Source organism: Bacillus rossius (assembly GCF_032445375.1).
Source record: "Bacillus rossius redtenbacheri isolate Brsri chromosome 9 unlocalized genomic scaffold, Brsri_v3 Brsri_v3_scf9_1, whole genome shotgun sequence".
In the NCBI taxonomy this organism is placed as follows: domain Eukaryota; kingdom Metazoa; phylum Arthropoda; class Insecta; order Phasmatodea; family Bacillidae; genus Bacillus; species Bacillus rossius.
In genome coordinates, this window is record NW_026962012.1 from 12909289 (window position 1) to 12925595 (window position 16307).

Below are 16307 nucleotides of genomic sequence, written 5' to 3' on the forward strand. Positions count from 1 at the left end.
CTTGAATCTGAATACAGCCCAATCTCAAGAACAGAATAAAATAATATACAGCAAAAACACAGTAATGTAAGTTTTGAAGAAATATTCAACCCATTTAATTTTTATTTTCAAATTTTAAACAAGAAAAACATATTTTTGGGTTTGAGATACAAGCAATGTCTTTTTCGTCAAATGTTCTGAAATGGTTAAAAAGAAAAAAATCAGAGCATGTAGCTGGTTGTAGATACAGTCATTTCTTTGATAGCTTCTGTGGAGATAGATAATGTATTCCTTAACCGTTTCCATCAAAGGTAATATCTTTCAAAAGCTTAATATTTGATAGTATAATTGGTAATTGAGGATTAATTTACCACCCCTAATTTTAATAAATACAAGTTCTTTCTACGAAGTAGTGATATCGGGAGACTATAATGCATTGGCTCTGTATTTCAGATATGCAGGGAGCAGTTTATTGCGCTGCACTCTCAACCAATCCTGGAGGACCTTTCCCGCTTTCTTGTTGACAAGTACAGCTACAGTGAAAGGTGGGAATTTTCACTTAACCCTCAAGACTCTTTAGATTGTAATAGTTTTTGCAGTTCTTTGTAATTTAAAATGAAACTGGTACGAGCATGTAGTTACAATTTTATGAATGTTTTCTATACTATTTTCTAACTTCTTTTTTAAGTCCGTGTAATCAATCATTTCCATATTTTGTTGACTCTACATCATCGCTATTCCTATTACGTAATTTTTAATCCTAAGAGCTTAATCATCATACTCTTCTTCCACATGCATGTTTAAGTACGACATGTGAATGTTTTGTGGCACGACAGTGTGAGGGAAGCAACTAAAGCACACTCGGTAACAGAGGCTATCAGGCTGCTGCAATGCAAGCCAGTATGCTTGGTAGTGACTCTGTTGCGGCTACAAGCTGAGTGTGGCCTTAAGCTGTGATACTATGCAAGTTCTTCATTCTTGTCTTGGAAATGGTCAAAATACTTATCTCTGGTGATGGTAGCTTGTTATTTTTTTCATTAAATGCTGATGGTAAGCCCAATGGCAGTGAAAAACATAACAAATTGTTGCCCTATACCCAATGAGCGTGAACTGAACTGAGGCAAAGTGAATAGTCCAATGTGATGCCACTCAATTATCCTTGACAGATATGTTGTTCCAAATATACAAGCCTCAGAATTTTAGTTTAAACAGTCCAAAACTCACACCTTTGTTACTTTTATACTTTTAAGTTCTCTGTTTTGATATGCATCAGACACCTTAAGACACCTTAAGATGGTTTGCAACTACATTGGAGCTGATTGTTGTCTGTGCTTCCAAGATATCGCTCCAGACGTGTTCCAATGCACTGTGCAGTCGTCATTCCCATTGTTGTTTGTCCTCTTAAGTAATCTTCTCTGACTGCAATTTATACAGCAAATAAGAATGTGTCTGTACTAGCCAGTCCTTGATTCCATTGGGAATATCTTCCTTTGCCCCCCTGACCAATTGATGTTCTGCTATATCCCAATAGCTAGGGCCAATGAAAAATGGTAAATAAAAAAGGCCCATTTCGGTGAATAAAAAGAGTTATTTCGGTGCCAAATTTCGGTGAAAAAAAAATTGTTTAGTTAGAAAAAATAACTATTTCGTCATTATAATTTTATACACATGTATATGTTTGATGGAATAATTGTTTTATTTGGTCGAAATTTATCAAAAACAATGTTTTGAAGTACATTCACATCTAAAATTTAGCACGCTGCATTTGTAATTAAAATTCTCAAGATTACATACAAAAAAATCGGAAACTGATCATAAACGTTAGTGGCTCAAGTCCATTTTGACTACCTATCTCTGAAAATTAGCTATTATATATTTCCTGCAAACTAGTCCCCACCAAAACACTGTACTTATTCAACAGTACAGAGTATTGTTTTTTTTTTTTTGTTTACGTTTTTCACCGCCTCAACTGCGTGTGCGGTATTTGTTCATGTACATGTTGGCACTCTTGGCCGGCATTTATTTTCGTGCATTGCCGTGACAACTACGAAAATAAATAGTCGCCTCGGCTAGGACGCCCAAATACAACAATTAGCATTTTGAAAGTTATGATTTGATTGGCTAATATGGAAGTGACGCTATTTTTCTGGACTGCGTTTGGCCGATTCAGAGAAAGGAACAAAGATTGAGTTAAGGCCTATCGACGATTGCGTCACCAGACGCATTTGCGGTCGGCAAAATAATGTAATTTTTGTCGTTTTATGGCCTTCTACGTCTCGTAGGAACGTGTGCGACGACGGAGACTGAGTAGGCGTACGTCTGGATGTAATAATTTTCATTCGTGAAATATATGGTTCTAGAGTAACTTGACGCTTAGTTCCAGAACCCGATGCTTTGTTCACCTTGTGCGATGATCGAAATTTACAGTGTTTTTCACACGTGTATTTTATTTTCCAGTCGACTTGCACATTACAGAACTTGCACATCATGATGCCTTTTTCTTTACTGAATACGTAAAATCCTTCGTCGTCATATTATTTAGCTCTTTCGAAAACACAACTTTCGGCATTTTATACGTTTATCCAGTGACCACGGTAATATGACCAAAATGACACAAACTTTCAACGGAAAACGATCATAGATGCGGAAGAGAGACATATTGGATATTGCATCCACTCGGAAATAAAGAACTTAAACTCGACAGACACGCACTCGTGAAAACAAAATCATAGAACATTTCGACACTCGTAACTACCAACGCTATCTGTGATTTGTCCACCAGTAGCTAAAGTGATAATGTTTATTGCCACACTCTACTCTATGGGTGCTAGAGAAAAACAAAAGCAAAGATGGCGTCTCACATATAACCTCTTGGAATAATAAACGTTTTGTGGAAGTTCCAGAATGATTCAACGTGATTTTTCGCGATAAAAAAGGTTAATTTCGCGCGAATATCGCGATTTCGTCATATTTCGTGAAAAACTACGGATTTCGCGCATCACAGCAAATTTCGTTAAAACGAAATGCAGTATATTAACGTCTTATCACTACCAAGTAAGGTTATTTGTATTACACATCATGTGCAAGTGATTTTTTTAAAATTTCGCGATTTCGTCATTAACGAAATTTGACTACCCCTACCAATAGCTCTTCCTTGACGAACTTGTCAACTCTTCTATAACTAATCACTTGGGTGTCTTCAGAACCCTACCGTCTTTCTTTCACTGTAGCTCAGCATCAAGTCCGCTTGCTTCTTGTCACGGACGGTCAAGGCATTCTCCCTCCATGCATAAGGCTGACGTCACCACAGCATATTTCAAGTACTTTCACTGTATCACCAAGAGGCTGATCATAAGAAGATGCAACATACGAATGTCATTTTTTACACAAAGAGAGGGTTTGCTTTGTTTTATTTGAATCACCATCCCTTTCTTTGTTCGTGGAAGTAATGAGATTCAAGGACAAAATGAGTATAACCCTAGTGAAAAGAGACACTAACCTCTTCAATGTAAAATGAACAGTTTAGAGTCATCCTTCAAGTATTTTTTTTTAAATTTCTCTCTGTAAATGTTGCTTGAAAATGTATATTTTCTTAGCGAGTACCTTAAACATTAAGCTAGGTGCTCTAATTTCCTCGAAACAAGAAAGAAGTCGAAACAAGGGACTAGTGAAGTGAACCCAAGTATCTACAACCACAGGCTATTTTCCCTCAACTTGTGTGAGGTAGGAAGATTATCAAGTGGCCTCAGCATCTTGACCTTGGCAGTCAAACATTCATTGCCGTACAGCCTCCAATAAATTGTTCACAAAATTAATGGCAAGTCGAAAAACGGAATTCTAATAATAATAGAAAAAAAATTTTTTGTACTGGTTGTTAGCTATGACAAATATCAAACTGGAGTTTGAGCTGAATACCCTACATACATCTATATATACACCATTGAAGAAAATTCTTGCATGTTGTGTTTTACATTAGTTCTTCTTAGGGATGTGCGAGTTCCCGATATTTTCGGGTAGGTTCGAATCCACAATTACCCGAACCCGGAATCGTTGTACGTACATGGATTCGAACAGTATTACGAATATTTACAAAAGTTATAAATTAATTTAATACGGCTCAAAAATACTAGCAGTGAAAAATAAAATTAAGTTACTATTACGTTAAAATTTATAATATGATGTATCAAAGAAAGATATGTAAATTAAATAATTAACACAGTGACATTAAAAGAATTTCGAGAGCTTAAACTATAACTAGTAACTACGAATTTCGTCGTTTAGCAAACTATAAACTAAAAACAATTATATACCTACAAGAAAAAAAGTCTTGCCTATTTATTGGAGAAAAAATGGTTTCGTTTGCTGAAACGTTTATAAAACTGAGATTTCCCTGTGGCGTGCAGTTTATTACGATTGAGTTGGAGAATCGAATATGTTTTGGTTTTCATATTTTAAAGTTTTTATTATTAATTAAGTTTACATAATTATAAAAATTTCAATCTCAGTGTAATAAATAATTGCCAGTAATTACAGTTAGAAAAAAGAGAACACACATTATTTTTAAATTAATCAGTTATTTTTAATTATTCTGTGCTTAATATTCGGAATCGGATTCATATCTGAAATATTGCCAGGGATTCGAATCAGATTCGAAACGAACTGAAAATCAAGGATTCGCACATCCCTAGTTCTTCTACAGCCTTTGTCGACCTCAAACGTGGGCTACTCCTGACACTGGTAGATGACGGAGGGTGGTCCATCAAGGACAGATCTTACATCAGTGTTCTCCAAGGAGGGAAGTTGTTTGAGTTGGGAATGGAGCAGCGATAGAATGACGTAATAGGGGAGATTACCCTCTTGCTCACGTAAATGACTATTGTTTTTCCCAGTCATTGCAAAACGATATGAGTCAGATCTGCTGGGATTCGGCCCTATTTACTTTTTTGATAAATAAATGATCTGACCTCTAGGCTGTAATAATGTATCATATAATTTGTAATTAGCATGTTTCATTTTGCTGACTTGGGTTAAGCTCATAAGCTCAATGTCAGATACCCACCCTAAATGGTGGCAACCTCTGTAATCAGCCCTCAAAGTGGAAATTATTTGCATGCGTATTAGTCTGGCCATATGATTATAATTAAGAATTTTTATAAAAGTAAAACTAGCGCTGCCAGTCGAGAGATGTTTCTGCTACATGTGGGGAGTATATACATATATATGTATGTGAATGTATGTATATATTTCAAAGTAGTTTTAAGTAGGTCCCAGATAGTTGCATATTATCTTAAAATGGCTAGAATGATTAGAATACTGCTTGCATTTTTATTTAAGAAATGTATTTTTGCTTTTTTCTGTGTTTCAACCTGCTAAACAGGCAGTGTGTTCCCTATTGAGCTATATAGTATTTGGTTGAACTTGTATAATTATTGACATTGTAGTAATCGTAACTTTGATTATTTTTTTTCCAGTGAGATAAGAAATAATAGTTCAGTTGTGGACGCTGCCAAGCAGAGAGTCAATAAAGTCCTTGCCCAAGTTCCGAGAAGAGGGGACTTTGATGTGAGGGAGGTGCTGGAGTCAGTGTATTTCTTCAGTTGAACCTGGATCCAGGCCGGCTCCTGAACTCTTAGCCTCTGCGAGTCGCTCCTGCCTCAAGTAGTTCCAGTCTGTGATACTCGCGTGAGCTGCACGCGATGCCATTCGCAAGTTTCGAGCATGGTTCGTTTGTGCCAACCCTGGCAGTCTATGTGTTGTTGCACAGTTCTTTTGCCATTATTTACACGAAAACCTGATGCTACTGCACGACTGTCATTGCGTAGGACACAGATATTCACAAAAACAAGTGCTGAAACCATGAAGTCATAATCTATGTTTGTGAAAAAAAATTACTATTCATTATTATTGTATGAAATGTAGCTTAAAGGAATTAGTTTTTGATTACAATGTGATTTCAAACTCAAAACCTAATTACAGTTTGTTTCAGAATTTGTAATAATATCAAATTTTACTCCTTTAACCATTATAAGAGTTTTATGTTGAAATGCTTTTGATGTAGCTATTTATTATGTCTACTGTTGCATTAAATTTTTATATCCATATTTTTTAACACTAGGTTCCTACTATTTTTTTTTGTTAGTTGCATGATGACATTTATTTATGTTATTTGTTACCAATTGTATTTTAACTCATATACTTAAGAAGATATTTGCTGGCTTACATGAAATTAGTACAAATTAAATTTGGATGTCAAGCTGTTTAAAAATTAGAATGGTCTCTTGTAAGCAAACATGGTGAAGTAAAGTATGCAAGTTTTGGTAACGACATTTGAAATATTTATGAAGATTTTTTAGGTGTTCAAATTTATGTTATATGTCAGATGTAATTAGAGTTGTCAATCTAACTCAAATTTAGAAGGAAGGATTGTTTTGGTCTGGGGATTTTATGATTGTAAATTAATAATGAATGACTCAAAAATTGAATTTTAGGCAGACTTATTTTAACAATATATTTTAATGCCATTATTGACTGTGAAATTTGCGGTTTTAGTGGCAACTAAAGGTTGATTAAAATCAATTAAAAAAATTATTCCTTAACATTAAAGCCTTTATACTTGCAGCAACATTACATACACTATAAAGAAATAAGAGACTAATAAAATTGTATAGTTTAATATTATAAGGATGCATGCTTTCTGTTAGTCAGAATCTGGCTTGTTAGAGTTCCCAGTTGTTTAGTTATATGGTGGTTGCCAGTTGAAAGAGGCATAACATCTCATTAATCCTTGTTGGAATCAGTATGTATGTAACTTACATAAAGTAAGTTGTTGGCCAGTATTACTAAACTTAATTTTTGTTTTAGTTGTGATTGTTTAAAAAGGTCATTTCAATGATTTTTTTTTTTCTGAAATCTCAATGGCCTTCATACTTATATGAACCAAATCTTTTGGAAGGAAGTGTTGTTACTTAAGTTAATGACTGTAAATGTAAGCCAGGGACACGCAAAGTGGTTACTCACTCTAAGAAATAATAATAGAAAATATAAATTTTGTCACTGTAGAATATTACAGTAAACTCTTGATTCTGTGTCTCCCGGGTGATATCGACCTTCTCAAAGTAACTTACTTTGGGATCCATGAAAAATTTGTTTGAAAAACTAGAATTTCAATGAACTAGGGCACTAACTGTGTTGCACTGGGATTCTCTTGGTGAGCGCTGTACTGCCCAAGGTCGCTGGCCGGCAGGGGAGTCGCTTGGTTGCACATTCGCACCCACCCACTTCACGCCTCCAGCTCTCTAGGGAGCTGCGAGTATTCCAGAAATTGTTTATATTGGAGAATTATTTGCTATTCAGTATTCGTGAATAATTTCATATTCAGTATTTCAAATACATTTTTTTTATTATTCACTAACAGCAGATACACCACATGGGACTCATTCAAAAAAAATTTGATTGAAAAAATGTTAAAGTGTATGAAGCTAAGATAATTTGTTGAAAAATTTAGATTTCTTTTCTTCAACATTATATATACAATGTTTTTATATGGTACAAATAATCTGTGATTGTGATTTAAAGTTTCTACTAATAATTTTTTTTTATGTATGTAATCAGATCAACAAAACTATTTTCATATTTAAAATTTTATTTTTTTATAAATGCATCATGAGGTTTTTTTCTTTCACTCTACACTTTTCCTTTGTGGTTCTATGTATATACTGTATCACTTTTTCATTTTACTAAATTTTGGACCAATTTTTTTTTTTACTCCTGTGAAGTGTAGAATAAAAAGAAAAGTTATACTGCATGTTAAAAAGTTCAATTCGAAAAATATTTTATATCTGTGAATAATTTAATATTTTTTTTCCTCTTAAGTTAAGAAGCAGTACTCACAGAAGCCTAGTGCCCACCAATCACAGTACTGCACCATCACCCACCTCTTACCATCAAACCCCTATTGTATTTCCTAACAGTTCTGTTGTCTCTTCCCAGGAGTGTCATCCATGTGAAAGTGTTTTTTTTATCATGAGTGAAAAAATATAAAACTTGATAAACTTAGCTACCTTCTATCAGTAGCAATGCAAAATTATGTAGAGAGGATTCAACATTCAGGTGGAACTTGTTGATTCTGTTGTGACGTACCTATCATCCTGGGATTGTGAGTTATAAAGATGCTTGGCTACTGGAGAACTGAGAACAATTCAAAGCTGATCAAGTGTCCAGGAAGCTGCGGCTTGATCGTGGTTGGTGAACCACATAGTGGTGGCACTGCCAACTCGTGACTCGTAGGGTTATGCTGCAGCTGGGCTCGTGAGAAAGCTATTTTGAAAACTTGCTCTGACAAACAAGAACAACTCACACTATCCCCACTTACTTTCTGCAGCAGTTTATTTTATATTCCACTAACAGGTGCAGATGATTGTGTCAACTTCATTCCTGTGGCATTAATTTTTACAAAGCTGCAATCGGACACATGAGTGTCTTTAATATTGAATTTATTTTTACATTTATGGAGTGTCCTCATTGACAGATGTGTTTGTATGTAAACCTGCTCAGTTTAGTCATTCATCACAGTGATATTCAAGAGGTGTAGCGAGGGAGTGAATATGTGGTGCAAATTGTGATGGGCACCATATTGCTCTCCAGACCTTCCGGCAAGCAAAAGAATTGGCCTAGAAGTAGACGTAAATGTTTCATTAACACTTGCAGAAATGAATTGGGTGCTGAAAAAATATGTAAGTTAAAAAAATAACTTTTTACAGTTGTTGATTTGTTACAAAAATAATGTCTCTCGACATAAACTGATATTAATGTATTTTTATTAATACTTGACAAAACTTCACAGTCATCATGGCTGCCATCTTCTGACCACAAAAGCAAGTACATGTTGACTACATAAATTTTGGCACATATTCTCTTCACAGACTCCAAAAAAAACAACACGTTGACTGTTCTCAGGTCGGAAAGATGAATATGAAAATACTGTTAAGCAATTGTGTATCGTGTTGCACACGAACTCATGGTACAGCCGAAGGACTCAGTCCTCGGAACAAAGAATTTAACTTGATCCTTGTTGTGGGCTAATACCGACAATTGTGGTCAAAAATTTTATTTGAAGATTCAAAAGGATTTAAAATGTTTATTATACAAAGTAGCGCCCGGACCACAGACGCGTAATTTACTATTAGGCTCACTTTAATATATATATTGTGAACCACCGCCCCACACACGACCTCTCGGTACCTAGTACAGATGCTGACTAACAAATGAGGCTACACAGCACAAAACCATAGCAGCATACAAATTTTCTACACTTCGCAATGAGGCTGTTTTGACAGATTACAACAAGAAAAAAATCACGAAGTCTGCTGACATAATTTTTAACCAATCACAAAAATACCTTGAAAAAATACCAGCCAATACTGTCTGTCTGCCGCTCTCTCTTTCTCTCATTCTTATGCTTAAGTGCAACTATTGCTTCAGCTTGGTCAAACAAAGAATTGTGGCAAGAAAAAAATTACAAAAGAAAATTACATGAACCCATCGTTTACAATTAAAAACATAACAAGCAATACTTAAATATATGAATGCACATAAAACAAATGTAAATACACAAACAGATAAAAATAATGCCTAGGGGCTTATTCACCATAAAGCAAGCAAATCGTCAAACACCTTAAAACGCATGAAACAATGTAAATTACATTCATAAAATATTTGGCAAAGACAGTAATACTTCTTAGAAGGAATAAAAAGTTGTTACTGAAATGATATCAGACAACCCAACCATAGTTCTGAACATAAGACAACGTAATAAATTGTTAATTAAACAGTATAACAAGTGGGAGAGGCAGTGAACTGGGTTGTTGCAGCCTCCATGTGACAGGACACACGCACCAGGCATCAGACTCTCACCCAGGGCGTGATGTCGCCCACCTATTTCCCTGTAACGTCGCTCACACAGAGACCTGGACTGCTCTTGACGTCGGGCATGCTGTGAAATGTAATTATTGTAGGCTATATAGCATCCCACATGCTTCAATCCTTGTTTACAGTGAGCAACACATCCTTGACAATCTTCCATATTTATTTCACTTGCTGCAGTTTACATACTCTACTTATAAAGCAGGTAGAAGCCGTCAACTAGGCTGGGATGGCCGGTCCACACCACTTCGCCGCCCATTGACCAAAAACAAAACAGAGTATAGTCACGTCTGCTCTGTCTGGCCAGCGGTAGCTATCTGGGGTAGGTTAGGTCTCGCAGACCTAGTGATGTCACATGTTACCGCTCGTGTCGAACCTGTTTCAAACCACTTATATTCTACACAATAACAAAGACACTATTTATGAACACTCATAAGCAATGTGAATATTAAAGATAAATAAATAAAATCCTTAAATACTAAAAATTATCAATTAAGAAAATAAATAAAGAGTAAACTAATTATTTTAAAGTATATTTTGGTGCTAAAATTCAAAAGCTATTAAGATCAGTCACACTACTCAAAAGTATTTTTTTTTTAAATTACGTTTTGATAACCTAATAAACCATGAAAATATGCACAACAACTAGTTCACTGTAGATAACGCCGTTGATGCACTTGCACTGCTGCCAACTCTCAGGGTTTACCAGTGGCTGTTTAAACAGCACCCACTTATGCAGAGGTTGATGCAAGAGGCAAGGCACGAACAGCATCAACAGGTTTACATTAAATGTTCACAAGTTAACCGACAGGTCATTTGTAGGTAGAAACTCAAAAGTCTCAAGTCCCAACTCGGCTGGTTGGGTGCGTTGTGGTGGCCATGATGTAAAGTAGTGCTGGTGGCTAGCTACCAGGCAAGCAGGGCAGCATGGCAGTTGAGCAAGCATTTCTGCCATCAGAGGGAGGGGAGGGTAGAGCATGAAACCCACTAGAATGGCATGGTGCAGGTTTGTCACTGAAGAATAGTTTAGGTTCGGCTGGCCAGTCTGCCGTCCCACCGCATGTCACAGCCTTCCATTTGCTTCTTTCCTACATCCATGGCACCCAAATCTTCTTCACCTCTGTGTTGCAGATATTTAAAGTCATGAGAACTAGGTAATTGGATTGCAATAATACACTAACGTTTCAGTATTAAAACCTTTGCCACTGAATACCAACTTTGTGCACGCCCATTAACACGTACATGGTCTGATGTGTTTGGACTTGTTTTGGTTTCATTCACATGGTGTCATCTCGCACGGCATCTGCCTTTTGAAATAAAATGATAGTTAAATGAATCTGCATAGTTATTTTAGAAGTTTGAAAACTGACCTAAAGTAAAAAAAAAAAAAAAAAAAGTGTTTTTAGGGGGTTGAGGTAAAAGACAAAATTTTTCCAGGAACAATTAAAGTTCACAGAATCTAGAGTTGTGTAGAATTATTTGCAATTTTTTCTGTGTAATTTTAGTATTCTTTTTGCTAGTGTGAATTAAATTTGTTACATTCAATACTTGTGAGGTTGTGAAACTATGAATTCTAGAAGAAAGTAAGTGTTTGTGCCTAAAGAATGGATGATTTTCAGTTTTAACACATGTATTTTCATGTTTCTTTTTGGTTTTTTGGTTATTGACTTTTGTAAAATGGTGTCATATTTGTTTGTTTTTATTTCATGATAAATTTCTGTTCAGAATGGTTTTACCTTAAATTCTCAGCACTTGTTTTTGTGTCATAAATATAATTCAGCTTTTTGTTAAATCATCAAATGATTCTGTGTCTACAAGTGTATTTAAATGACTGTAAAAAATTTTGTTAGTAAATTTGTTATTGAATTTTAATATGTTCCTTCACTGCTTTAAGCCAATGAGTACCTTAATTGACCAAATTAAAGCTACTATCTCATACTATGACATCTTTTAGAAAAATAATTAATCTTTTTAATTATTATTATTATATTTGGTTGGAACCAAGTTTAACAATACATATTAAATTATTCTATTAAAAAAAAAAAATTTCAGTTGCAACCTGTGGTGTTTACACCACATACTGAAAACACTTAATATGTTAATATTAACTTTAATTATAAAACACAGCACAGTAGTATTTACACATGGGAGTTGGGATGGCTTAAGTAATTCTTTATGTACTGTGGGCACACTGAATCATACAATCAGTTATATGACTCATGATAACATAAATGATGAGGGGCCCCTGAAGATTAGATCATTATGATACTTAAAATTTAAACTATGCTTTAAATAAGATTAGTCCAAATCTCATAGCGAGTCTCAGAGTTCCTATCAACAAATTTTGATCGTGCAGTTTTTCCACCTTTCCTAAAAAATTGTTACATAATTCATGCACAATTTCAATTTTTGCATCGGCATGCAATGCTTTATCAAATGTAGAGTTGGGAAGTGTCCGATCGGAGAGTACAATCTAATCGAGGAATGCTTACGTGGTGTCTCGATTGCACCTTACCAGGCGGTTTGCAAGCCTAGCGAGCCACAGCATTGTCGCTGGAGACCTAAAACACCACCTTCGGGAGCTGCCGGTCATGCAACGTCCTTGGGTGGCCTCCGAACACTCGGAGGCGTTGTGGTTCCCACTAGTGTCGTCTCTGCCACCGCAACCACTAAACCACAGGGTGCTTTTTGCTTGCTTGCACCCGGCACTCGCTCACCGAGTCTGATTGGCCACCTCCCATCAAACGCCCATGCATGAAAGCCCTCGCAACTGGCTTCCAGCCATACCCGTCTCGCTGCAGAGCTATCAGGAACTACACCTCTCACCACCAAGCTTGCTCGGACAACACTTACACTATTGGGAGCAATGACATCATAGTAATATGTATTTAAATTGTATAAACTAAGTATAAGCACACATACAGTAGGTAGTAATTATACTAGAGCCAGTCAAACTTGAGACCCCACCTCACTGCGCCTAGACTCCTGGGTGCAGATACAATCTGGCTGAATTCAAGGTGAACTTCGAGAGGCTGGCTGCTAGGACATTGGGAAGTAAATAATAGTGAAATTCCATTTCCATCCCACTGTGGACTGATGTAAATGTGCTTCTTAGGTTTATAGTTTGCAGTTTCTCACAGATTACTTATGTAGTCATGATAGTGGACTGGAGCCACCTGGATTTGTTTGGATACAAACAGCACAAAATATTCTGAAAGAATTTTTACTTAGCAGGGGAAATCCATTTAGGAAAGCTATTGTCAGCAGTGTCTGTCATTGTCTGCTCTGTGTGAAGAAATTATGTTGTTTACATGGTAAGGAATTCAAGGAATATACTCTATTTTTCATCAAAATATGTTTCAGTTTTGTATCTCAATATAAAAACCAAAGCATCAATCCTCAGTGGCCACTCAGCAGCCTCTGGAAGTGAGGGAATGATTGTCAGTGCACTCGGCTGCTAGTGGTAGGAAGGAAATGTGCTCTTCAGCAGTTGTAGAGTACCTACTTGTAAATGTGAGGATTGTTTCTGAAATATTGGGTATTTAAAGTAAACTATTAATTCCTCCTTACTCAATGATTACAGATTTTTTTACTTCAGTAGGTAATAATTTTTTTCCAATAAGTATACCCAACAAATGATTCTTTGATGTGCCAAGAATATAATTAAATAACCGTACCGATTGTGCTGAAAATCGGTGGACGATCGTTAAATTACATAATATTAATAATTCAAACGACTAAAACATGATTGAAAAGTCAAATCGATGGTTGTTCCAATCGAGTGGAAGAGAGATGCGGCGCAAGCGTACAATGAGCGTAACGGGACACATCGTAGTGGGACAATGTGCATTACGGGACACTTTTTCATTCGTGCAGCCAGCATTCATTGATTTATTAGACGTCATGTCAAAAATTTAATCAATGGTTAAATGCATAAATCAATAACAGAATAACTAGATTAATGAATCAATATGTATTATGAAATGAATCAAATGAAGCAAGTAATGAATCAATAAATGAACAAATATATGAAAGAATGAATCAATATTATAATCAATGATGAATTATGTACCACACTAGGTTAATGGGTTCAATTTGGATATCATGGTGAAGGTATACAACATTGTGTCAATATAATGAGATGAATTGTGTCAAGCTTGTTTTGAGCTCGTGCAAGAAGCGAATTTCTTAAATGTAAAGATTGTAAAGATAACAACAAAAAAAATACATTCAACAGTATGATTTGGTTGTGCCATGCAAAAGCGCATTTCTGTTGCTTTGGTTTGAAGATCATATCTGCTTGTGAAACTTGAATCTGCTCTTTCAGTCTGTGACTTCTAGTTAGACTATAAAATCAGTTTAAGGTTTACTGTTGGGTGCTTTCAGGTTGAGGTACTGATGTATGCTGGTGCCCAGCAAAACATTTGCATGTGTCTTCTACAGCAACATACTTCTTTTTATGTACACTTGAGTCCCGTTATAGCGAGGTGTCACGGTTCCGGGTTTGATCCTCACTATAACCGAATTGGACAAATTTTGGCCCCAAAAAAATAAAAATTAACCGAAAATAGCATAAAAATTGTGTTTAAACCTGTATAATTGGAAAATAACAGGTTATATTAACGAAATCTTAATTTATGTGAGCAGATTCGATTGCGTCAAAATAACCAGAATACCCTACCACGCCACTTAAGTATAGCATCTCAGCCCGCAATCGATTACTCGACTTGGCCCGCGGCCGACGCAGCATTGTGCTGCTATCTATTGTCGACGCGGGCTGTCTGCTGGCGGCCATGTTGGTTCGGGATGTTGCTAACAGGCGCCGCTAGTGTAGTACGACGATTTAATTCCTCACAAAAAAAGCAGGAGTGCGGCAACGCACGTACGCCTCAAACGAAATAGTCGCTGGAAAACTATACTTTTTTCATTTAAAGAAACCTGTCAACTTTTTTAGAAAATAAATTTGGGATTAAACTCAAACCATCACCACCCCTTTCCCAGACAGATACCCCAACAACTGACGAAACAAAAGTTACAATAAAACTGTCCTAGCGATTCGGAAATAAATACGGTAGTGCCTACTAGTACAGTAGAGCTTCATTATAAAGAACATGAAGGGACCAAAATTATGGCAGTTTGTTATAATGAAGTTCTTTATACCGAAATCACAATGATTGCCTGATTTGGGTTTTTTAACATAACTCGATCTTGTTAAATTAACAAAGTAGAAAATCTAATACCAATATGAGTGGTACAAGCATCAATTACTTTAACAGCTATACTTTGGGATCAAGATACATACTACATACATACATACATACATACTAGTATGTATATGTACTATACAGAAATACGTAAGTTGTTTGCCAAAACAGTAAGCCTACCTTTGGAATCAAGACAAGCTGTTTGCAAAAATGCTGCAATAAATCAAAAATATAAAATTTAAAAGTTAGGAAAAAAATTTTTACATTTTTAAATTATTGAGAAAAAATCCTGTATACGTGACTGTTTTTTAATGTTGTTAAGTTCATTGGCCACATCTGTTTCAATGTTTCTTAAGACGGGCAGGTGATGTACAAGCTTTTCAGTTGTCATAAAGAGTCTTTCCAACACATTTAGTGCATTACAGACTTCTTCTCGCCGAGGACGTTTAACTTCGGTTTCACTGTCACAGTCATCAGCATCTTCATTTGGTGGGCAGCTCTCCTCTTCCGGTTGGCCAACCTCCTCTGACACTGCAGGGCAAGTGGCTATGTGATTATCTATGCCAACAAAATCACCGAAAGAAGACTGAGGAACATCAAACCTTTTCTGAACTTCAGCCCAACGAGGTTCATCACAGTCATCTGATTCTTCATCGTGAGGATGTTCAGTCTTGATAGGAAATCCTGCCTTCCTATAACAATTCGCAATTGTGGAAGGCTTGACTCTATCCCAGGCCAAACACAGCCTGTGCATGGCCTGAAGAATGTTCCACTTCAATTCGCTGGAGTCTTTCCCACTCTCCACCTTCCATAGAAGGTATTGCACAAGTTGCTTCTTGTAGTCCCTTTTAACTTGTGCAATAATCCCTTGATCTAGGGGCTGCAAAGCACTGGTACAGTTGGGTGGGAAAAAGAGCACTTTAACATTTCTAAGTGAAAGGTTAACGTTGTGGGCAGGACAGTGGTCAATAAACAACAGAACTTTTCTGTTCTGTACCCCCATCTTGGCATCAAAACTTTGTATCCATTCTTGAAAAAGGGATGCTGTCATCCATGAATTTTTGTTGTTTTTATACTTGCAAGGAAGATGTTTAATGTTTTTGAAGCATCTAGGTTTTCCATATTTACCAATAATAAGTGGTGTCAGCTTTTCGGAACCATTACTGTTAACACACAGCAGCACAGTAAAGCGTTCCTTGCTCT

General features: G+C 36.2%; 1 protein-coding gene across 1 annotated transcript in view; it reads left to right on the forward strand.

The window, feature by feature from the left end:
* LOC134542655 (DNA-directed RNA polymerase, mitochondrial) overlaps window positions 1–11772 on the forward strand; it is a 115256-nt gene extending 103484 nt beyond the window's left edge. Inside the window, exons 22-23 of the mRNA XM_063387074.1 lie at window positions 433–524; window positions 5451–11772. Coding sequence (XP_063243144.1) covers window positions 433–524; window positions 5451–5580 — 222 coding nt within the window. The 3' untranslated portion in view covers window positions 5581–11772. The remainder of the gene's footprint in view (window positions 1–432; window positions 525–5450) is intronic.
* The last annotated feature ends 4535 nt before the right edge of the window (window positions 11773–16307 follow it).